Genomic DNA, 25409 nt, shown 5'->3' on the forward strand with positions numbered 1-25409 from the left:
CACAATATTAAAAGATGCTTATTGGTCTTTACCATGAGCGGTTGTGGGGCACTCTGATTCACCTTGTACCTGTTTATAGACAAAGGCTATAACACCAATAATTAAACCAGGGAAGTCTTCGACTGAGGAGGCAAAGCTAAAACTACAGCCTTGCCTTGACTGCATAGATTGGAATGTTTTCAAAGATACCTCTGCAGACTTGGATGAACTCACAGATACTGTAACATCATACGTTCATTTTTGTGAAGACCTATGTGTGCTGATCAGAAACCTGCGAATATACAGTAACAACAAGCCTTGGTTCACAGCTAAACTCAAGCAGCTATGTTGTACCAAAGAGGAAGCATGCAGGAAAGGAGATAGAATGCTGTACAAGGGAGATCAGAGCAGCAAAAAGAAGCTACTCTGAAAAGCTAAAGAATCAGCTTTCAACAGGAAAAATCCTGGACTGTGCTGAGATGGATAAATTAACAAAAGAGATAAAAGAAAAGAAAGACATAGAGTACTATTTAATATAGAATAAGTGGCACGACTGGTTGGAGACTAGAAATAATAGAGGAGAATAAATGTGGAAAGGCCAAAAGTGGAAAATGTGTGTATAATAATGTATAATAATAATAATATGTATTATTTTTAGTATGAAGTATAGTATGAAGGAAAAAAAATGCAAACAAGAAACAACGGGACAACAAGGACAAATATATCTAAAGAAGAATAAGGGGGGAAAATGTAAATAATAGAAGATTACCATTACGAAATTGCTGTAAAAAAAAAGGAGTACACACTGTGTATGTATGTGTATTATGTTGTGTTTTGTCTTGTTTTGTTGGTTTGAAAAATAAAAAATTATAAAAAACAAGAATCAGCTTTCAACAAATGAACCAGCAAAAATGTGGAAGACTCTTAAAAATATCACTGGTTACAGCAAACTTTTCCATGCTGAAATGGAATCAACAACTAGCAGATGACATGAATGTGTTTTACTGTAGGTATGAGAGGAAACCACTGTCACCTATCCACCATCTCCATCTCAGATACACCAACTACAGCCAAGCCTCCTACAACTGACCCCGTCCCTTTGGGCCCCGAACCTCTGGTGATCACAGAAAACAATGTGCAAGGTCTATTTCACAGAAAAAAGCCTGGAAAAGCACCAGGTCCCGACAAGATAACCCCTTCTTGCTTGAAAGCTTGTGCTGACCAACTGGCCCCCCATCTTCACCTGCATCTTTAATAATTCACTAGAGATGTATTATGTTCCTTCTTGCTTCAAATGCTCTGCTATCATCCCAATGCCAAAGAAACCTTCCATCAACGTGGATTCGCTGTTAGACTCCTTGCAATTTGCCTACCAAGCAAATAGATCGGCAGATGATGTTGTTAATATGGCTCTGCACTACATCCTACAATATCTTGAATCTCCAAGGACCTATGCAAAGGTCCTTTTTTTGACTTCAGCTTGGCATTCCAGAATTCTTCTAACTAAACTAATTCAGCTAGTTGTGCTTGATCCTACACTTATAAATGGATCATAAGATTTGTAACAGACAGGAAGCAACAGGTGAAGCTAGGCAAAATCACATTCGATACCTGTACAGTTAGCACAGCCCCCCCCCAGGGCTGTGTGCTTCTTTTCACTTCTCTTGTCTCTCTACACGAGTGGTTCTCAACTTTCCTAATGCCGCGACCCTTTAATACAGTTCCCCATGTTATGGTGACCCCCAACCATAAAATTATTTTCACTGCTACTTTATAACTGTAATTTTGCTGTTTTGAATCGTAATGTAAATATCTGATATGCAGGGTGTATTTTCATTGTTATAAATTGAACATAATTAAAGCATAGTGATTAATCACAAAAACAATATAGCAATGCTTGCTGGAGAAGCTTACTCTTCCTTGCTCAAAAATGTTGGGAGGGAGGGAAGGGGAAGGAAGGAAGATTGAAGAGGAAAGGAAGGAGATGGAGAAGGAAGGAGATTGAAGGGGAAAGGAAGGAGATGGAGAAGGAAGGAGATTGAAGGGGGAAGGAAGGAAGGAAGGAAAGAAGGAAGGAAGGAAGGAAGGAAGGAAGGAAGGAAGGAAGGAAGGAAGGAGAGATTGAAGGGGAAGGGATGGAGATGGAGATGGAGATGAAAGGAAGGAAAGAAGGAAGATTACAGGGGAAAGGAAGAAGATGGAGAAAGAAGGAGATTGAAGAAGGAAGGAAGGAAGGAAGGAAGGAAGGAAGGAAGGAAGGAAGGAAGGAAGGAAGGAGAGAGATTGAAGGGGAAGGGATGGAGATGGAGATGGAAGGAAGGAAGATTGAAGGGAAAAGGAAGGAGATGGAGATTGAAGGGGGAAGGAAGGAAGGACAGAGAGAAAGATTGAAGGGGAAGGAATGGAGATGGAAGGAAGGAAGGAAGGAAGGAAGATTGAAGGGGAAAGGAAGGAGATGGAGAAGGAAGGAAATTGAAGGGGAAAGGAAGGAAGGAAGGAAGGAAGGAAGGAAGGAAGGAAGGAAGGAAGGAAGGAAAGATTGAAGGGGAAGGGAAGGAGATGGATGGATGGAAGGAAGGAAGGAAGGATTGATTTTTGGAGAGTCATGTTTTCCCAGATGGTGATGAACTGCAATTCCCAGCATTCCCCACTCTTCCACAGTGCTTTTTAGGACTGCTGGGGATGGTAGTCTGGAGCCCCACATCCTCATCCCGGCACCTCTTGCCCTCTCCCAGCTGCCCCCCCAGGACCTGCCTGCCCCTCCAGCCTCCTGAGCACCATCGCAGCGGCGGGATCGTGGGAGCCCCTTTCCATGCCGTGCAGCCCTTCACTGCCACGACCCTTCCCCGACTTGTCACACACGAGAGGGGTGCGGCCAGAGCGCCGCTTCTCTTCTCCTGGCCCATCCGGCTGGCCTCTGACACACATGCGGGCATTGCCCTCGTCCCCGCCGCCTGGCTGCTTCCGAGGCCCGGAGCCCGGCGAGCCGGGAAGGAGTCGCTCCTGCCCACCAGCCCCAGGGCTGCGCCGGGCACCAGAGGGCCGAAGTGGCCTCTCACGGTGAGGGTGGCGGGCCGGGCAGTGCGGGGGAAGCTCCGGCACAGCGCGGAGGGCAACCGCGGGCAGAGCACAGCCAGGCAACCAGGAGGCGTGGGGACCGGCTCGGCGCCACAGCTCAGCTCAGCCAGCAGCGGCGGAGCAGCCCAGCAGCAGCGCCAGCAGCGGCCCAGACCCGGCTCGGACCGGCTGCCCACAGAGCTGAGCCGGCCCGGGGCGGTGTCGGGGGTGCATGTCAAACCCCTGGGCTTGCCATGAGCCAGGAGACAGGGAGGACGCAGCCAGCAGCCGGTCGACGCCCACATGGCCCCAATGAGCACCGCCCGACTCCCGACAGTCAGCTGGGAGTCAGGTCGGTGTCCGGACATTGGTGGGGAACCGGCGGGGCCGCTACACACCACCCGGCTCCTGACAGCCAGTTGAGAGTCGGCCCGGTATGCGCATGTCGGCCTGGCTCCTGGGAATCAGCTAGGAGTCGGCCCGGCTCCAGGCCAGCAGCTGGGAGTCAGCATGGCCGCCGCGGGATGGCACTGCGGCGGCAGGAGCAGGCGCTGTCGGAGGAGAAGGGCGCCCTGGAGGCGGAGGAACTGGCGGAGGAGGAGAAGGGCGGCTGGATAGAAGAGCAGTGTCTTGGTTCCTAAGACCATTGGAAATATGTGTTTTCCGATGGTCTTAGGCAACCCCTGTGAAAACGTCGTTCGACCGCCAAAAGGGTCGCGACCCACAGGGTGAGAACCACTGCTCTACACCAACTACTGCATCTCAAAGGATCCCTCTGTTAAAGTATTGAAGTTTGCAGATGATACAACAATGATTGGTCTCGACAAATTTGCATACAGACAGGAAGTTGAACTAGTCTTGTGGTGCGGCCGGAACAATCTTGAACTGAACACACTCAAAACTGTAGAAATGATAGTAGATTTTAGGAGAAACCCTCCTATTCTACCATCTCTTACAATGCTAGACAACACAGTATCAACAGTTGAGACCTTCAGGTTTCTAGGTTCTATAATATCTCAAGACGTAAAATGGACACCTAACATCAAAAATGTCATCAAAAAAGTATAACAAAGAATCTTCTTCCTGTGCCAACTCAGAAAATTATTTGTCTCATCTTTCCCATTATCTATCTCTGTATTTTTTTATGACTATAACTTTGTTGTTTGTATCTTACGATTTATATTGTTTAATTTAGTATCCTAGTATGATTTATGTTGCTTGCTTATTTCGTATCCTATGACTATCATTAAGTGTTGTATCTTATGATTTATGATGAATGTATTTTTATGATTGTAATCATGATTTATCATTTGTTGCTTGTATGTACACTGAGAGCTTATGCACTGCAGACAAATTCCTTGTGTGTTTAATCCCACTTAGCCAATAAAGAATTCTATTCTACTCTAAAAAAAAAAAAAAAAAAAACACGTATGCATTAGCTCTGGCTGGGGGAGTATTACCCCATCCAGGTAAGAGTCAGAGACAGAATATCTCCAGATTGGGGATGCCTTCTAGTAGTGATCTAGAAAAGATGTCTTGGCAAGGAAAAGTTTGCCATATTGACAGCACCGTTTTATGAATTTTATTCAGGAATTCATGCGTTCAATAAATTTTATTACTTTATTAACTTACAAGTACAATCTTCTAATAATAAAACTTATGAAATAAGTTTTATATGTGTGTGTATTTGAATTAGTCCATTTAAAATGTCCATTTAATCATATTGGACTTTCTCATGACCTTCTTCTACCGGACTATTATTGAAAGCGTTCTCACACACTGTACTGTGGTTTGGTATTCTGGCTTGACAGCCACGGACAGGAAGGTATTACAGAGGGTGGTGAGCACGGCACAAAACATCATGGGCTGTTCCCTGACACCACTGGATGACATTGCCAGGGCCCGTTGCCTTGGCAGAGTGAGGAAAATTCTCAGGAATGACTCACACCCTGGTTGGTACCTCTTTACTCTCCTACCATCGGGTAGGAGATATAGAAATATATGCAGCCGTACCAACAGGCTGAAGAACAGCTTCTATCCATGGGCTGTCAGCCTCTTGAATGGGACATAATTTTATGCATGATAGACTCATGAGGCCAGCGTGCTGTGCAATTAGCTCACAGGGGGTAATAGGTTGGTGGGTTTGTAGTCACTGTGAGTTGTGGGGGGGGGTACAGAGCGAGGCTCAGCCAATCTCATTGTATACATGTTATACTTTGATAATAAAGTATATTCACTCTTACTGGTTTTCCAAGGATGACGAAGCAAGTAGGCTTGGACAAAAGGAAGACTCTGTCAGCTTCATCTTCATCATATATATCTACAAACGGGTAAGGTTGTTCATCTTCTGGAGATGCCATCATTCAATCTATATTTAAAAAATAGGGTTATATATTAAGATCACCACTACTTTTTACACCTGCAGCTAATAGCAAGTAGCTGATCTTGGCTGATCCAGAAAAGGAAAAAGAGGGTTTTACCTAGACTTTGTACGAGAGACAATTAGAAAATCCTATAGCTATACAGACTATACTAAGATCCCCAAAATAATAGTAAAACAAAAATAATAATCCCGAAAGAAAGTAACAGCACATTACTTCTGCAATAAAAGCTCCCTTTTCCCAACCCTGTAGTTTCTACATTGCTGACAAGAAAACCTATGGAGGTGTCCAAGCAGACAACAGGCATCAGTTCAACTAACAGGCACCTACCTATAATCTGTGAGCCTCATAAATATATTGCTGCCATGTGAATTGCAGCAAAAAAAGCAGTTTGGTAAAGTTTTCCTGTGCAGCCAGATTTGCCAACAGCCTCTTCCTAGAATTATTTACCAGTCCCATGGAGTATGATGACTAATAGTAAATTTGAGCTGTTATTTATTTTTTCCAAGTAAAAGCCCTTCTTGAGTGCACTGACCAAAAAGCAAGGTAATAATATGGTAAATGAGTGACATTTCCCACCCCCAACAATCATAGAGTGGTACTTCATCCACTCTTGACAATCTTGACTAAGACGCGTGGGGCGGCACAAATAAGTTGGATGAAATCATTTTCACGGGTATTGCCAGCACAGGACACGGATAAAGGGCCGCCCAGGGAAGACTTACTGCAGGATGAGGTCAAGCGGGGCTTTGCCGCTTCACTTTGGCAACAGCAACGAGATGAAAGCTCCGCTGTGATTTGTGTTCCCCCGTAACCATGGAGATAATGCCCTCCCTCTTCTCTCCCAAGGAATCGCCCCCGCTCGCTTCACCCAATCAACGGTCCCTGCACGACCCCTCCCACAAAAGAGCCGGTTAACAGCCGAGCGCGAGGGATCCTCCCACCTGTAGAATGCTTAGGGGGCGTCGTTAACGGTTTTAAACGTTTTAAAATAACCGACTTTTAGGGGAATTCTCAGCTTCTTAAGGAGCTGATCCTTGATGGCAGTTATTGTGTGGGTTAAGCGGGCGCAACTGACTTGAAGCCCCAGCATCAGCTTGTAATGTTGCCAACGACGGAATCCCTCATTTGCTCAGTGGCTTCAGTGAGGGTCGAGGGGCAACGTTATGCATACAACGCGGGGGAAGTCTCGCTGATTTCTCGGAGCCTGATTGCTTGGTGTGAATATTTAAAACTCCTTTCCTAAAGAAAAAAGAAAGGGGGGAGGGTTATGAAAGCTGAAAAGTCAGTAGTGCTCGCTATATAGCTTCAATGCCTGTGATTTGAATTCTGCCTCAACAGAGTATTAGTCTCAGTGGGCAGGAATCTTAATTCAGCCGCGTAAGGTGCTCCTAGGAACAGAGGGATGAAACTTCATGCAAACGATGACGTGGATTTTCATCCACGAAAGCTGAAATCCTTTAGGAAAAGAAAAGAGTAAAACTTGTGTCCTACAAGTTACTACCACCAAGGTAGATTTCCTAGATTCCACTCGCCAATAGCGCGAGCAGAGGATGAAAAAAAAAAAAAAAAACAACGGGGCGTTTTGCTCTTTGGCTTACAATCCCCGCTTCAAAATTTCCCCTGTTCCGGGCAAGAACCGGTATCATTCCCAAACCCAAAATGGCCGCGGCGCCGGCAAATTCAATCACGTGGGTTTTTGCGCTTTCCTTAGCTGTCACTCTCTCGCGATCTTGCTCGGTGTTGGCGGAACAGTCACCTACTCTCGAGGGGGAGATGGGGGGGGAAATCCTCTGTTTCTTCGGCACCTAATCGACCCTTCCTCGTAGGGTCCGTCGCCGATCGAGTAAAATAGAGAAGAAAATGAGTTCACGCGGCCCGCATTTATCTCGAGCTGTAGCTTAGCTAAGGCCAAGCCTGTCCTCAAAAGGAGGAAGGGGCGTTATAGGACAGGTGGGAGCTTTCCCGGGTGGCTGAGTGTAATCCCCTCTGCTGTGTTACCATGCCTGTGGCGGCTCCGATCATCAGCTCTGTGCAAAAACTGGTGCTGTACGAAACTAGAGCTGTAAGTAACCCCCACAGCGCCCTCTGCTTCCTTACTGTTTTGCCATTGATTGGGGTCCTGATAGGTTTTGGTCTGAGGAAAGCGGAAGAATCCTGCTTATTCCCATTAAACAGAATAAGTCCCCTAAGTGCAGGTTTTAGTCTGACTAGTGGATTTCTACAGTGTCCAGTATAGAAGTTTTGTTTTCTGCCTTACAAGGAGCGCAGCCCATTACACCATGGCTGGAGTAATCGGAATTTGCTAATCTATCATTTTCCAATGAATACCTATTAATTACCATACCATACTATGGAGAGCTACGTGGAGCCACTTTTGGAACCGTAGAAGAGTAACCAGGAAAGAATACTGGGATGAGTTGTATTGGCTTGAAGTTGTATTGGATTTTGAGGCCTAGTAAACTGGATAGGTAGCTAACTGCAACCTATATATTTAGAGCTAGCAGGTACAAGTGGAAGGACCTTGGCTATTGTCATACCTAGGTGCAGCTTTGTCAGAAGCACAACTTTTTGCAGTTGTGTTTCCACATGTTAAGCCAACATGCTTGGTTAATGAGCACAGGAGATTTAGCAGCTTTCCTCTTCCTAGAGCTTGTTTACTATATTTTAACCAAGATAAAATCTGTCATCAGAAAATGGGAGCCATTTCAAGTTTAGATAATATGCTAATTAGATAATATGTTGAAATGCAATCTCAGTGAAGGCAGAGAATAAGATGCTGATGCATGCCATTCACTGGAATATTTTTTTAGCAAGTCATGTAAAGAGAATCTCAAATCCCTGACTAAATTAAATCCTTGGTCTGATGTAGATAAGCTTTTCTTTAAGTCTTATTTTTTTCTCACTGTAGAAAAAATGATGGAAGTCTGCATCAGCTGTTTTTCTCCAGAACAGCTGGCTAGTAGGCAATACATTCCAGGTGGAGATATTGATCAGTACTATACTTTGGAACATCTGTTGTAAGAAAAGTGAACTTTAAAGTGAATGTTTCAGTATCCATTGAGAATATATCGGCAATCTGTGAAGTCTCCTATCTGTTCAATCCTCTTAGATAGCACCTTTCTTGAATGCAGAATTGTTCTGGTATCTAAGTATTCATGACCCACTGCCCAGAATTGGCTGAGCTACTGTACTTGTATTTAAGGAATTAATGCATAACTTTTTGAGAGTCTAAATGGGGCAAGAAAAGATTTTATGGGAACAAAGAAAAAGTGTGATATTAAATTAACAAATATATGTTGGGTAACTTGAGTTAAGATTTCTATCCTATGCAGTATTTTGAATAATGGAAGCACGCAATTCCTGAAAAGTGCTTGGATTTATGTTTTGGTAATGATTGATATAATGGATACATTAATCCACTTTTTCAATATCAGGAAATTATTTAAATGTCTTGAAGTCTGCCAGCAAATTATATGTTGGATACTACCTGAGTAATAAACTCCAAATCCATTATTTGGCAAAGTTAATGTATGGTAGTTAAAAATATTTGTAGGATTTATATTGAATATCTTATTTCTGGTTTGCCCTCTGAAATAAATTCCCTCGAACTTTGCAAAAGTCTAACCCGGCAAAGGTTCTGCAAGTCTTTAAAATACAGCTTTGCTCCCAGGTGATTTTGGTGAAGTATTTTAGGTACTTCTTGTCTTAATATATATTATATATCCTTTTAAATCTTATAAATAATGGCCTTTAAAATTCTACTTTTTTCAGATGCAAATCAGAATGTTGCCTATGGTTTGCAATAGATAATGGTAATTCTGTAATCAAAAACATCTGAAAAAAATACAGCAGAAATAAGCATCTATATACAATTTTGTACTTTGTTGACTTTTCATATATTTTTTAAAGTTCCCTGTTGTTTAGCAAAAGCTAGTCTGATAATATTGGAACCCACTTTAAAATGTTTTCTGTTATCCTTTTTAAAAAAGGTTAAGATGATCTTGGGTCATACATCTGTTCAATTAATACAAAATGTTTTCATTTAGAAATTATAAGCAATGGTCAGTTGTTTGGCTTTGGCTTTATTTTGTACATTATTGCTAAATTAGTGCAGATTGAAGGATGTAATAAATATATTTAGAAATGGATCATACTAGAAACAGCGGAAAAGGGAGCCACAGTTTATTTGGGATTATTGTATCATCTGTTTATTTGATACAAATGATTGTATTGTTAAAGCTAAAAATTATACTTAACCCAGGGATTCTCAACTGGGAGTCATGACTGCAATAAGCAAAGGGGGAGGAGGGGTGAGAGGACTAGGCAAAATTGGATGCTGTCAAAATTCATTTGTACTTTGCCTGGTAAGCCTGCAGAAAGATTCTGCACAATAAATGGGGAGCAAAAGCCAAAATGAGTTTTGAGAGATGATTGTTAACATACTGCTAATGTGCACTTTCCATGCGGAGAGTCAAACAATTGTTTATTTAAGGAATGGCACTATTGCAATGTTGATAACCTCTGGTTTAAACTATAAAGATTCATCCCAAAGGTGCTTTTTTGAAAGGCAACTGGACTTTTTTTTCTTTTTCCTTAAAGATGTTTTGCTTCTCATCCAAGAAGCAAAATTCTTCCCTTTTGACTAAATGGTGGAGACTGGTTTATCTTCCTTGCAAGAAAAAGCACCTTAGGGGCAACCAAGACTTGGATGGCTGAGAATCGTATTATGTAATCAGTATAGCATAAAATGCTGTGTTTTACAATGTGGGGATTAGTCCTTCTGCAGTCACAATACTGCAGGATTCGTACCAGTCAAGATAGTTAGATAATATTTAACTTCTCTTGAGACCTGGGCTTTAGTATAGTATGTTCAGCTCTTGTTAAATCTTCCTGTCCTAGGACATTTTATTTTTTTTTAAAAAAAGTTTTAATAAATAAAGGAAAATCCTGTATCTCAGACATGTCAAACCCGTGACGTCACGTACGTCGCATGACGTATTGGAACTTTTCCCCCATTGGCGGCAATGGGGTGAGTGCGGTTGCCTCGTAACGCATCCGGCCTGTGGGCCGGCAGTTTGACACCCCTGCTGTATCTCAAGAAGTGAAATAAATCCAAGGACAACAAAGCAGAAGATTTTGCTTTTAAATTTGGGGAGTGTGGCTTACAGGAATAATGTAATATAACTACTTCAGTTAGCCATTGCATTACAGATAGTCCTTGACCCATAACCATTAGTTTAGTGGCCGTTTGAAATTGCAACGGCACTGAAAAAAGTGATTTACGACAGGTTTTCAAACTTAAAATTGTTGCAGCATTCCCATAGTCACATGGTCAAAATCCAGGTGCTTGGCAACTGGCATGTAGTTATGCACTGTCCTGGGGTAATGTGATCACCATTTGTAATCTTCCTAGCCAGTTTCCGATAAGCAGAGTCAATGGAGGAAGTAATTCCATCCACTGGCCTTTCAAATTTTATTTTGTTGTATCTCCTGTGATATTGAGTTATCTAAAAAAAGAAATTCTTCTCATTATGCCTTTTTGCTACAAGCAATAGCACTTAGACTTATATACCGCTTCACAGTGCTTTACAACCCTCTCTAAGCCATTTACAGAGTGAGCATATTGCCCCCAACAATCTGGGTCCTCATTTTACTGACTTCGGAGGGATGGAAGTCAACCCTGAGCCGGTGAGAAACGAACTGCCAAACTGCTGCAGTACTGCATTCTAATCATGGGTTCTTCAGCGCCACCATGGCTCTTCAAAGCAACTAAGTTGCGTCATAGAAATTATTTCTTTTCTTTTTATCTTTCATTTGCCAGAAGGAAATTAATCTATTGCATAGACCAGTGGTTCTCAACCTTTTTAATGCCGTGACCCCCAACCGGTCGTAAGTCAAGGACTATTCAACCGGTCGTAAGTCGAGGACTATTCAACTGGTGCAGCACCGTTTGCAGAATGGGACTTTTGGCGGGCTCAGCAGGACAGAGACAGCCTGGACAATTCCTATTGGCTTTCAAAAGCCAATAGAATAAAAGGGAGTAGCACAGCTAAGGAAAAGGGAAAAAAAATGGCGGACTGTGTTGTTTGGTGACCCCCGTGAAATGGTCGTTCGACCCCAAATGGGGTCCCAACCCACAAGTTGAGAACCACTGGCATAGATGGATTAGGGAGAGACCAAATGACTCACCCCTTGGAAGATAGGTGAATGCTGTAGTAATTATAAGCAGCTACATTGGGATATTATCCTCAAATTGGGATATTTGATCCTTTGGGGCTTTATAGGTTTTTTTCCTGAAAGCTAAGGGTGCAATCCTAAATATGTTGGGGATAAGGTCCATGAAATTCAATTGGATTCATTTCTGAAGCAAGTTAATATATGCTTCATTAGTATGATGAAAACACTTTGTAAAAACAATCTATCATTCCTGACTCTTTAGTGTTCCTTGTATAAAAACAATTTATTTTCTTCCAATATTTTTGTCAAATCATACATCTAGTACAATTGGTAGGATGTCATTTTTTACCTCAAAATTTTTAGAATGATTAGAATCACAAATGGTGTTAACTGATTGCTATTAATGTATCAAAGTTGAAGTCAATAATTACTTAAAATAGAATGTGGTAGTTAGGACAGTTTATTAAAAATGTAAAATGTATATTTTTAAAAAATCAGGATGATAAATTATATTTGAAGAGTATTGTTAATAGAAGAATTGATTGAACTACTGTAAATGGGATGAACTTCATTCTTGTAAATGAAAGATCATGTCAATATAATCGCACGACTTGCAGTAAGTTAACTATTGTTTTACTGTTTATTCTTTTCTTTTCTTTTTTACATCCCCAGCGATATTTTCTTGTTGGAAGCAACCACGCAGAAACCAAATATCGTGTTTTGAAAATCGATCGTACAGAACCCAAGGATTTAGTTGTTATTGATGACAGGGTGAGTATTTCAACATTTGAGATGTTACTATTCAAAAGAAAATATAAGAATTCAATATGCTATTGCATTGGATTTAAGCTGCATTTAAGTTCTCTACCTTTTTCTTTTTATTACTTATTTTCATAACATTAATTTATCTTGTTTTACATGGGTTCCTAATAAATGAGTTAAGCAACAGCAAATAAATTGTTTGGAGAGAAAGCTTGATTATAAGGAGGAACAATTTCTGAATAAACCCTGATAGTGTTTATTCCTTTGAAAGAGCTCCTTCAGGTGAAGAAAGGTCATCTTTGGGTAAAGCTCAGTTGGAAACCATGTGTTAGGTTCATTTTTTTTTTTTTTGCTCTAAAAGGGAAATTAATGAATTTCATCTCCCGTGGAATAGTAATAAGCCAGTATTTGCGCCAGGAGGGATTCTTATTTTTCCTAGATTGTGGTTCTGAGTTAATTTTACCAGAGTCATATTATTCAAAATAAACTCCCAATTTTTCTTACTAATCTCCTCCCCCAAAGTATATTACAAAGGTATTTGGGGGGGGGGTTGGAACTTTGGGAGAAAATATAAAACATTTTGAATTTTAGGCAGCATTTTTTTTTTTACCTTACTATAAAGATAAAATTCTAGATTTCCTTTCCAATATTTACAGTACATATATGCTAAAAAGGAATGCTTCTTCCTTTTGTTAATTTTCATCTCTCCCCCCCCCCCCCGTTCCATACATTTGTATGTGGGACTAAGTATATATATATGTATGTATGTATGTATGTATGTATATGGTGAATGTTATAAGACAAAGGAGCAACATAAGCAAGGGAGAAAGTAGTAATAAGATTGAAATAAAATAATCCTTAAACTGTCAATGGTAATCAAACTTGCATATATTTGTGTATGTATACACAAATATATATACACACCCACGCATTTACATATAAACAAGTACATAGTGTCACATACCTGTGTCCAACATTTATTGGGTTGATAGGCTTATTTGAAATTTTGGGAGCCATCAAAATTCTCAGACAATGCCTGCCATGTGATGAAATACTTTGCTCATTCATAAAATAGTCACTATGGGCAAAATAATTAACCATGGAATATTGGTTTTTTCCAAATATTCCCTGCCACTTGTACTAGCCTACTTCTCAGGATGCTGTGTGGCAACACTGCATCCCATTATCTCTCTTCTGGCAAATCACCCTTAAAATGTCCCTTGCATTTCAATTTCTTTAACAATGCTTATCAGTCCCACTTGGGGTCAGAGGGATTCTTTGAAAAAAAGATAACGTTATAAATTGGTACATTTGATTTGAGTAGAATAGCCTCCCATTAAAAATGCTACTTTAAAAAATAATAAATGTATAAAAATGATGTGAGACAAGAATCATTGATTGTCTACAATCCTGATGGAAACTTGGCTCACGGTTGATTCAGGCTTCCATCCTCCGAGGTTGGTAAAATGAGGGTCCAGATTGTTGGGGGCGGGCAATACGCAGATTCTGTAAATCGCGTAGAGAGGGCTATAAAAGCACTGTGAAGCGGTATATAAGTCTAAGTGCTATTTGCTCTTATCAACATATCTACATATAATACAGGTAGTTCTCAACTTACAACCACAATTGAGCCCAAAACGTCTGTTGTTAAGTGAGAGATTTGTTAAGTGAGTTTTGCCCCATTTTTCGACTTTTTCCTGCCCCAGTTGTTAAGTGAATCACTGCAGTTGAAAAGTTAGTAACCCAGTTGTTAAGTGAATCTGGCTTCCCTATTGACTTTACTTGTGAGGAGGTCGCAAAAGGTGATCACATGACATAAGTCACATTTTTCAGTGCCGTTGTAACTTTGAATGGTCACTAAACGAACTGTTGTAATTTGAGGACTACCTGTACTAGAAAGATTCTTAGTATTGTTATGCCTTTATTGGCAAATCATATCAAACAAAGGTAACTGCTGTCCCTGTGCGCATGCAAAATAGGTTCCTCTGCCCTAGGAAGGTGACTGAAACAGCTGTGTAGAAGTTAACAGTGAAGTTTTTAATTCATTCAGAAATATTTAGATGACTATACATTTTCATTTTCAAGCATGTATATACCCAGCAAGAGGTGAGAGACCTACTAGGCCGTTTAGATCTGGGCAATAGGACAAAAATTGGACAAAAGGGCTCATCTGGATTATTACGTGCTGTCTCTGCTTTTGGGATAGTAGGTAAGTTACTTTATTTTTTATTAGCTTGTTTTGATAACGGCCAAGGCACTGCAATTATGATTTTGGACTTAAGCACAAAACACACGTATGAAGCAAAATTCAAACAAAAGCTCTGCAAATCAGGATAGGCTAATAATTTGGAACAGTTATGTGGATTTGAAATTTTTGTGGATCAGTGGCATCTTAGAAATCTCTCTTAATTTACCCTTGAAATACAATTCATACCATATAAAATACTTGATTTTGTGTTTGTATGTGCTTGTTTAAATAAATAGATAAATAAAATTTTAGTTTGCTTTTTAGCACAACAAATTATATGATCGCTAATATTAATGGCAAAAAATATGTAGATTTTTTTTAAGAGTTTAAAGACAGAACAGCATCAAAGCAGATGCAAAATATTTACACTCTCAGTAAAATATAGCAGACTTTACTGTACTTAAAGGCTACTGGTGATACATAACAGTGTGTGATGAGAAAGCAAATAGATTTTTACTTTTCCTCTTGGACCCTGGTGAATTAATTGATATTGAATTATCACTTAATACATCTATAACACAATAAAAATATATTTCACATTTCAATAAAAATAGTTCCTAATATCCTTTTCATTTATGAAGAAAACATAAAGCTAAACATAAACCTTCATTTATAACAGAATCAAAAGCTAAAACTTTGACTAGAGAGGCTGTGACATTTATTTATGAGAAACAATGAAAAAAAATAACATTTATAGTCTAGTTAAAAAAAACCAGAAGGATTGTTTTTTTATTTTTTAAAGTCTGTGCTCAACTCTTCAGAATTAAAAGTCTCAATTCTAAAAAAAGAATGCAAACAACATTCGAAAAAATACTTTTCCCAAAGATAAGAATTAAGACGATAAGCTCAGAACCAGTATAGATATTAACATTTGAAATATGAACCACAGTAGTTGATAATCAACTTATATCTTCTTTTTCAGACTAGACATGCTCTTATGAAAGACTTTATTGCTCAGTCCAATACTGTTTTTGAGAAGTTGGATAGTGAAAGGTTTTACATACATACACTTATAGTACAATGACTAATTTCTTGAGACTGATGCATAAAGTATTTATTTATGATAAAGTTAACAGTCTAACTTTCTTCAAGAGCTACAAAGTAGCACTAATTGTCAAGAACACCTAAAAACGCCTTTTCCATATGTTCATGCCAATGTATATCCCTCTTTACTGTCACAAGTAGCATGACCTGGAAATAACTGCTATTATAAATTAATGGCATCTTCTTCTATAGTCTGGAATGGAAGGGTAAAAGCCATGAGTACCACTTGCTTATTATTGAACTACTGATTTGTGAATTCTCACAAGAACTGCTGTCAACAAGAATGCAGATTTACTATGAAAATTTTAGTGGCGACTGGAAAAGCAGCTGTTATGCAATTACATATTGTTGCTCAAGAATCCCATAAGATACTCAATGAATGTTTATTGTTCAACTGGGACTGTGAAACAAAGAAATAATTGGGCATCTGACAGACCATAATGGAAGGCCAGTAAACTGTATTGTGCTTGATGCATCATTATCTAGACAGGGATAATTTGTATTGAAAGATCAGTCTGAACCCAATTCTGCATGTATATCTTGTTTTTCTTTGTGCAATTCACCATGGCTTAGAGTGGGAATAGGCACAATGATGAACCTTAATGTCTGTCATAACTGAAAGAAGCTGTGCTTGACACAGTAGCATGGAGAACCTTGCTTATAAAGTCACTAAGAGTCAAACATAACTGAATGTTTAAAACAATAACAATGTTTGTCAGCTTCAATGTGGGCAAATAAGGGGAGTTCTCCAATGTGTACAGTTACAGATTGCCCATTTTTAACTTAAAGGCTCCAATATCTCCTGTTCATTTAAAAAGAAACCATTATTTTTGCAGAACTCCCCTTATTTGCCCACATTGAAGCTTTGCATATAACACTTAAGAAATCTGACTCAAGATGGCTTCTAAAAATATTTAAATATGAAGACAGCATCATTACATTTTCAGCAGCAGAAAAGTATAACATTAGTAATGCAGTTTTCTAGAAGTAAATAATGGTACTATGACACCAATACTACAAGGTTATTTTCTTCCATAATTCTTAGGAAAACAATGCCAGGTACACTTTTAAAAAGCAGGCACAGAGACACAATGTCAGAAATAATGAAGAAAGTAATGAACTACATTTTTGCCTACTCAGCTGTGTGTAAAAACACATGATTTTTTTCCATAATAAATTTGCAATAACAGTATTTTCTAAATATGAAACTAAAAATATTGATTATTGATTATATTTTTTAAATCTGCGGATCAGTTTTTGCTTTTCCAGGTGGGGTTTACTCATGCTGCATTTCGAATAATGACAACTGTGTTTCTCTGAAAATAAGACCTGGTGCCTCTTTTTTTTTGCCTCCAAAAGAGGCACCAGATCTTATTTTTTTTGGGGGGGGGGTATCTTTTGCACTCTGACACTAACAGCCCCGCCCAGCCAGCCCACTTCTTCTGTGGCCAAAGGAGCAGCTTCATTCTGCAGCTGAGAATGGAGCTCCGGCCTACATTTCGCAGTGAAAGGCCTTTCCGGAAGGCCACTGCAGCCGAAAACCGAGCTATGAATTCAATCCATAGCTTGGTTTTCAGCTGCAGGGGCCTTGCAGAACTGAGCTATGGATTGAATCCATAGCTTGGTTCTCCGCTGCAGTGGCCTTCCAGAAAAGCCTTTGACTGTGAAATGCAAACCTGGAGATGCTGTAGAAGAAGTGGGCTGGCAAGGAGAGGCCTGGCTGCAAGGTAAGTGGGTGCAGGGCGCGAGGGGCAGCTCCACCCCCCCACCCCTGCCCTAGCTTGATTTTTAAGCATGTACCTCACCCCAAAACTAGGGCTTATTTTGGGGGTAGGGCTTATATTAGGCCAACCCCGCAAAGTCAAGCTAGGGCTTATTTTCGGGGCAGGTCTTACTTTTGGAGAAACACGGAATTATTAATTGCTAACACTTGGAGATACGTAGAAGATCTTCACTACTGCACTTCAATTGCTACCATACCTGTGTGCTATAATTCTGGCAGCTCTTAATTACTGTAGGAATCATTTTTACAAATATCATTTGTAAAAATGATCATTTTTATGTTTACAACATACAACTAGTTTAGGCAAATTAAGGAACTGACTATTTTCAAAGATTAATATGTATTCATCCCCTTAAACTGCTTTTATTTTTTACTTTTTAGTTGAAAGTCAAGATTTAAGAGCTAGTTACTCTATGGTTAAAGTTCTTTTTGATTATATGTGTATTTTTTTTATCCCAGAAGAAAATTATCAGGTTTATAAATAATATCAAAGCCTTTATACCTTGAACCACCGTGAGAATTGTAGCAGGTATAAGAGAAGCACTTTCAGCTTTCTGGAAAAAAAAAATGCCTGTTTCCTCCCTGGGAAGTTTAGAAAAGTATGCTGATGTTGCAATGAAATCAGAACATGAATTTCCAATCAGACAATTCTCAGATTAATATTATTTTATATAACTGATTCTTGTGTCATTATAGGAATTTATTTTATAAGACTTTTATTTTCTAAAAGCTAGTTTTCTTAATCATTTGTTTTTTAAAACTTATTTTACAATATTAAATCTTGTATGATGATGATAAAACTGTACTCAAATAAGCAGGGGATCATGGTCCGAGATGAAGAACTTGTTTTTGACAGGGAGAAGTGCGAATCAGGTATTACACATCAGTCATGCAAGAAGAGCAAGGCATCCAAAAAGAGAAGCCACCTTCTGGTTGGTGATTCAATTATAAGGGATGTAAATTTAGGAAAGGACACAGAGGTTTCAATAGAGGTCAGGTATCTTCCAGGTGCTACTGCCAGTAGGGACAAGAAGCGTATTTTTAAAATAGTCAAGAATGCCAGCTAGGACTGTGATGTGGATGCTATTGTATAGCTTGGCACTAACAATCTGTCCCCAAAAGATGTATCCTCTGTGCGGAATGATTTCCAGTGCTTGGGACAGGAACTTACCAGGATAGGCTGTAGGCTTACCTTTTCAGAGGTTTTACCAGTGTATAAGGAGCAAAATGGAAAAGGCCAGTGTATAGCAGAATTCAATATGTGGCTAAAGAAGTGGTATAAAAGGGAAGGCTTTGGTTATATTAGTCACGATGTCTGCAGCTGGTCCAATGGAAAAATGTACAAAAGAGATGGTTTGCATCCATCCAAGAAAGGGATTGAGTTACTTGGCAATAAATTCACAGATTTTCTGGAGGACTATTTAAACTAAACAATGGGTACAGTGAGTTAATTGATACAGAACATCCCTATCCCTGGCAATATAAAAATTATAGGGTTATCAGTGCATGTAACATAGATGTGTGTGTGGACAAGAATATCTTGCTGTCAAGCAAAATCAAGCTTTTAATAACGAATGCCACACAAAGTGAACTAACCAAACAGGTGGTAAGAAAATAGGGGAATTCAGGCACCATACAGGTTACGTAGAAAGTGAATACAGGGTCAGTCATAAAAGACTCAAATGTCTGTACATCAACGCACAGAGTATGAACAGTAAACAGGGTGAATTAGAAATTCAGGTTAATGAGGGCAGATATGATATTGTTGCCATTACGGAAATATGGGATGAAACCCACAAATGGAACACACAGCTAGAGGCATTTAAATTATTTAAAAGAAACAGACCAAATAAAGGAGGAGGTGGAGTTGCTCTATATATAAAAATAACTACATCTCTACAGAAATAGAGCACAACAAAGATGAAAACTGTCTTGAATGCATTTGGGTCAATATAAAAGGGGGGGAAATGACATTGCCGTAGGTGTATACTATAGGCCGCCAAAACAAACAGAGGAAATAGATGAACTTTTTGCTAGTCAGTTAACTAAAGTATGTAGGAAGCACATCACAATAGTAATGGGGGATTTTAATTACCCTGACATAACTGGGAGACAAACTCAGCACTGAGTGGAAGATCAAACAAGTTCCTGACAAACCTAGCAGACAACTGTGTCTCCCCAAAAGTAGAGAACGGAACTAGGGGATTAGCCATATTGGATCTAATCCTCACTAACAGAGATGAAATGATGAAGGTATTGAAGCCACAGAATCTTGGGGAGAAGTGATCATGCAATATTGGAATTCAACATTAGGGAAGCACAAGCATAGAACACAGTCAAACTAGAGTCTTGGACTTTAAGAGAGCTAATTTCAATAAACTTAGAGCTTGGGAAGGATTCCATGGGTGAGAATCCTCTAGGGGAAAACAACTCAAGAAGCTTGGGAAATTTTGAAAAGTGAAATAATAAAAGCCCAATCTAGCACAATACCAACAAAGAAGAAAAATAATAGCTCTCAAAAGAAACCAACATGGCTGCATAAAGAACTCTCTGATAAATTGAAAGATAAAAAGGACAAGTATAGAAAGTGGAAAGAGAGGCACATAACTAAGGCAGAATATCAGCAAATAGCCTGAGCCTGCAAAGATGAAGTGAGGAAAGCTAAGGCTAAAAATGAACTAAGGCTTGTGACCAAAGTTAAAAATAACAAAAAAAGCTTCTTTCAACATGTAAAAAACAAAAAAGTTAAAGAAATGATTGGTCCATTAGTAGGGAAAGTGGCAAGAAGGTGGCAAGCAACAGGCAGAAAGCAGAACTATTTAACTCGTTTTTTGCATCTGTATTTACACAAAGGGAAAAAATAGTCCAACCTATCAAAAACAGTACCATAAAAATCAGATTACAAACACAAATTAAGATAGGCAAGAAAATGGTAAGTGAGCACCTGTCCAGGTTAGACGAGTTCAAATCACCAGGACCAGAAGGATTACACCCCAAGATTCTCAAGGAACTGGCAGATGTGATCTCAGAACCACTGAATTATATTTTTCAAAGATCCTGGAGCACTGGGGAACTGCCAGAGGACTGGAAGAGAGCTGATATAGTTCCCATCTTCAAAAAAGGAGAAAAAATAGATCCAGAAAACTACAGATCTGGGAAGATTCTGGAAAAGATAATCAAACAACGAATCAGTGAACATCTAGAGGCAAACAAAGTCATTACTAAAAGCCAACATGGGTTTGTCAAAAACAGATCATGCCAGACAAATCTTATTCCATTCTTTGACCAAGGGACAAAATTAGTGGACCAGAGGAATGCTGTCGATATAATTTACTTGGACTTCAGTAAGGCATTTGATAAGTAGATCACAAGCTACTACTTGATAAGATAGAAAAATGTGGGTTAGACAGCATCACCACCAGATGGATCTGTAGCTGGCTGACCGGCCGTACTCAGCATGTGGTCCTCAATGGAACTGGATCTGCATGGAGGGAAGTGTGTGGTGGGGTGCTCCAGGACTCTGTTCTAGGCCCAGTGCTCTTCAACATCTTCATTAACGATTTGGACAAGGGGATAGATGGGGAACTCACCAAATTTGCAGATGATACCAAGCTGGCAGGAATAGCCAGAACTCCAGAAAATAGGCTTAAGATACAGGAGGATCTGGACAGACTTGAACACTGGGCGCTATCTAACAAAATGAAATTCAATGGTGAAAAAAGAAAGGTTCTACACTTAGGCAAGAAAAACGAAATGTACAGGTATAGTATAGGTGGTACCTTGCTCAATAGTAGTAACTGTGAGAGGGATCTTGGAGGCCTAGTGGACAATCACTTAAATATGAGCCAGCAGTGTGCTGCGGCTGCCAAAAAAGCCAACATAGTGCTAGGCTGCATTAATGGGGATAGAATCAAGATCACGTGAAGTATTAATACCACTTTACAATGCCTTGGTAAGGCCACACTTGGAATACTGCATCCAGTTTTGGTCACCACAATGTAAAAAAGATGTTGAGACTCTAGAAAGAGTACAGAAAAGAGCAACAAAGATGATTAGGGGATTGGAAGCTAAAACATATAAGGAATGGTTGCTGGAATTGGGTATGTCTAGTTTAATGAAGAGAAGGATGAGGGGGGACATGATAGTAGTGTTCCAATATCTCAGGGGCTGCCCCAAAGAAGAGGGAGTCAAGCTATTCTCCAAAGTGCCTGAAGGCAGGACAAGAAGCAATGGATGGAAACTAATCAAGGAGAGAAGCAACCTAGAACTAAGGAGAAATGGTGAATACTCCAAACACTGGAAGTTTTTTTAAGAAGAGACTCGACAGCCATTTGTCTGAAATGGTATAGGGTTTCCTGCCTGAGCAGGCGGTTGGCTAGGTGATCTTCAAGGTCCCTTCCAACATTATTATTATTATTATTATTATTATTATTATTATTATTATTATTATTATTATCATCATCATCATCATCATCATCATCATCATCATCATTGAGATCTTATCCGTCTTCTAGTTAACGTCTAACAATAAGCAAGTATTGCTTATTACTAGGAACGAGTGTGCAATTTCAGTGAGGCCAGCATGAAGTCCAAAGGCTGCTCTGCATAGAAACAACTTTACATGTGAACCACCTAATCCAATACAGATGTCAATGCTGTAAACATTAGATGTTTCCGCTCTGCAACTGATGAAAATCGCGGCCATTTTCCCTTTGCTTTTAACATGCTTTTTCTTCTATTTAGAAATCAGGTGCAGAAGGGGGGTTGGGGTGAATGCTTGAGCTCAGCTAGCCATAATAATAACACTGTTCTGTGGAAACCCAAGGACGAACTGATAACGTTTTGGTGGGCTAAGGAGCTGGGGAGAAAGCCCGCTTTCAGATTAATTGGAGAACGTGATTTATGACTGCTTCTTGGGTGGGAATTGCAATTTGTTACTTTGTATCTGGGGGAAGGGAATCTAGTTTTGGGTTCAACTATGTAGTGCCGATACTTTGTTTACTGAATAAAATGTTCTTTGAGGAAGAATTTTTGCCTTGAAGTTCTTTTGATGGGTTTCATCTATCGGAGCCATGACAACAGATTTGTTCTGTTTTTTAAAGTATTGATTACTTTGTAAGCTCACTTCCAGAGGAGCAACATTTGCACATTCAAAATCAGAACCTCCTCCTTGAGCAGAATCCAGTGTTGTGCAAATGGAAATTCCAGCTTCAAAGTGACTTACACAATTTCATCTGCAGCTCAAAAGGCTGCATCCAAAATTATTCAGTTCTGTTTCTGTTCAGACGATAAGGCTTTACCTTCCCTCTGACCTCCATTGCTTTCTATGCACCCCAAATCTCTAAAGTAACTTTAGAGGGTACACTGTGAAATGGAGAAGAGAAAAAATATCACTCCACTAGAGAAATGATGTTGTTGGATGCTTCCCAAGGTGATTACATTGCTTATGACAAATGTTGTCATCTTCACATAAAAGGCCATAGGCAATTTTCACAGCATTCCATATGGTAGCAGAAATACCAGTACACAGCTGGAATGCATAACTATTAAAAATATCATACTATACAACTATATTCAACTTATTTCACACGTTTATACATAATTTCTACTTCACACAAAGCGCAGTAATATTTCCCTTTGAGTTTGATGTGAGATTCACCCGAGCAAGGCAGAACTGCTCAATTTTGGACAATCAGGTGTGCCATAGCCAGTCATTCCTACATAAAAACATTTGGTGGAGCAAGTATTTTGTGGAATTAATGGGACCTATTGGCATGGCCAAGACATTGGAAGAATGAACTGATAGGGTAATATCAGCTAGTCAGATCTTTATTGCAGCATCTTCCTCAGATGAACTCCGGTCTCAACCTTGAATATTTTTCTTATCCTTTGAATTCTTCCCTTTTCCAGTTTTTTTTAAACAGAGCTTTCAAAGTCTCTGTCTTCAAATTAGTCTTTAGATCAGTGTTTCTCAACCTTAGCACTTTTAGATGTGCAGACTTAAGCTCCCAGAACCTGAAAATGGACAGAACCTGTTTTAAATAATCTTCAGATTGGGCCTGGTCACCATCCAGCCACTGAGTGTGCTTGTCTACCATCTCATAGGCCTGCATGGCCTATTATATTATTTGCATTTTGCATAACATTTGGCAAGCTTTGATGATACCCCTCACATTTGAAATCTATTGTCCTGCAACAAGGAGAAAACAATTCACAGTTTGTGGAAGTACTCCTGATCCTCATAGGATATGTTTTATGATAGAAGTAGGAGTAGTGAAGTTGTAGAGAGCTGACAGGAAAAAATCTGTTGCAACTATTTGTTTTCTCTATATGCAGCATTATGAAGTACATCCCAATTGAGTATATAAGAAAGGTGTTCCATTGAAAATAGTGCCGCCACTGAAAAAGTCCAATTGTCTGGTGCTTCTTTATTAGAAGCATTTGAAACAGGCTGATGGGGGGGAAAAACCAACCTCTTTTAGAATGCACACAGTTTCACATTGAAGTACTTGGCTGCAACACTTGTGGTGAAATTGAGCATCCTACTGTTTTCAATTATTACAGTATACAGAATGACTGTCTAAATAGACAGGTAGCTATAAATCCTTCTTTGTAGAATCACAATAAAAGGTCATTTGGCAGAATTCTTGATTGATAACTGTGATAGATTGAAGGAGTGAAAAGTTAATCTGATGTGTCATGTCAAATATTGTAGATTGAAAATTTTCATTATGGGAAAGGCTAATAGTCTGGATTTGCCAGGAAATATACCATACATTGCAGTGCTGAACAGTTGTTTCAGATGGAGGCTAAAAACAACAACGTACATCTGACTTTGTAGTGTCAGGTATTAATGGAAGCATGTGAAATTAGATTTATCTGGTTAGGGATGGTATACTTCCGAGTTTATTTGGTAGGTGGGTATGGGTATGGGTATTTTAAATATAATTTAAAATGACAAATCAAGTGTTCTTATACTAACATTATCTCCTCTTGTATCAACTCTTCCTAATAGTTTAATTATGCTTTCTCATTTATTTAGCTGGACAATTAAAAATATATTTAATACATTATATGTATTATATATATAATATTACACACATATGTATAAAACATAGGTTTAAAGAAGTAGAGCACTATGCTTATTTCCAGAATGATATTTTTCCACAGAGATCAGTATCTCTCCTTTTGTATGTGCAATCCTTTCCTTTCCTTTCCTTTCCTTTCCTTTCCTTTCCTTTCCTTTCCTTTCCTTTCCTTTCCTTTCCTTTCCTTTCCTTTCCTTTCCTTTCCTTTCCTTTCCTTTCCCTGTTTGTTAATTGCCTCTTTCCTTTCTGTTATTTCCAGCTTTTTTATCCTTCTGCCTTGTGTTCTTTATACAGAAATGTTCAGTTAACTCTTTACTTAGATTTTATCTCCATGGGATATTACATTTTCCTCAGTTCACCCCAGGCCTTGATTTGATGAAATAATGCTTTGAGAATGCAATACATAATTTTTCAAAAGAGATGAAGTGAACAGCCATGTTGAAAAATACTTTTCAATTTATATTCATTACTCATTTCATGTATAATTTAATAGGAAAAGGAGTTACTTTAGTAAAACACTGTAGATTAAATATTTATTCAGGAATGACAGGTTTCCCCCCTCCCAATCTCTAGTGTTATAAGGTGCCAAAAATACAAATAATTATTGCAACCTTGACAGAATTTGTGGTTGTTTTTTAGCCTTCTGGTAATGTAGTGAATCAAGTGACAGATACAAATGATATGTAATTTATTCTGTTTCTTGCAGGTTTTGTCAGATTCTTAGAAGGTTATTACATTGTGCTTATTACAAAGAGGAGAAAGATGGCAGATATTGGAGGACATGCAGTATATAAAATAGAAGATACAAATATGATCTACATTCCAAATGACTCTGTGCGAGTGAGTCATCCTGATGAAGCAAGGTAATTTTTAGTTTCCATTTAGCT

At 39.2% G+C, this 25409-nt stretch overlaps 2 protein-coding genes across 10 annotated transcripts in view; one reads left to right on the forward strand and one right to left on the reverse strand.

Moving 5' to 3' along the window:
- AK9 (adenylate kinase 9) overlaps positions 1-6619 on the reverse strand; it is a 73008-nt gene extending 66389 nt beyond the window's left edge. For 5 of the 9 annotated variants that reach the window (XM_039351176.1, XM_039351171.1, XM_039351179.1 and 2 more), the window contains exons 1-2: positions 6143-6252; positions 5280-5404 (exon numbers count right to left, since the gene is read on the reverse strand). In XM_039351176.1, the coding sequence (XP_039207110.1) occupies positions 5280-5399 (120 nt within the window). In that variant the 5' untranslated portion in view covers positions 5400-5404; positions 6143-6252. Of the gene's footprint in view, positions 1-5279; positions 5405-5747; positions 5919-5996; positions 6015-6142; positions 6253-6495 lie in introns of those variants that run through there. The other 4 variants (XM_039351174.1, XM_039351175.1, XM_039351172.1 and 1 more) reach the window with 4 other exon arrangements.
- A 52-nt stretch (positions 6620-6671) lies between these two features.
- Positions 6672-25409, forward strand: part of FIG4 (FIG4 phosphoinositide 5-phosphatase) — an 87391-nt gene continuing 68653 nt past the window's right edge. Inside the window, exons 1-4 of the mRNA XM_039351182.1 lie at positions 6672-7482; positions 12270-12368; positions 14445-14568; positions 25229-25385. Coding sequence (XP_039207116.1) covers positions 7420-7482; positions 12270-12368; positions 14445-14568; positions 25229-25385 — 443 coding nt within the window. The 5' untranslated portion in view covers positions 6672-7419. The remainder of the gene's footprint in view (positions 7483-12269; positions 12369-14444; positions 14569-25228; positions 25386-25409) is intronic.

This window comes from Crotalus tigris, unplaced genomic scaffold, assembly GCF_016545835.1.
Source record: "Crotalus tigris isolate CLP2741 ecotype Arizona unplaced genomic scaffold, ASM1654583v1 scf7180000018371.15429387391:27106975, whole genome shotgun sequence".
Lineage (NCBI taxonomy): Eukaryota > Metazoa > Chordata > Lepidosauria > Squamata > Viperidae > Crotalus > Crotalus tigris.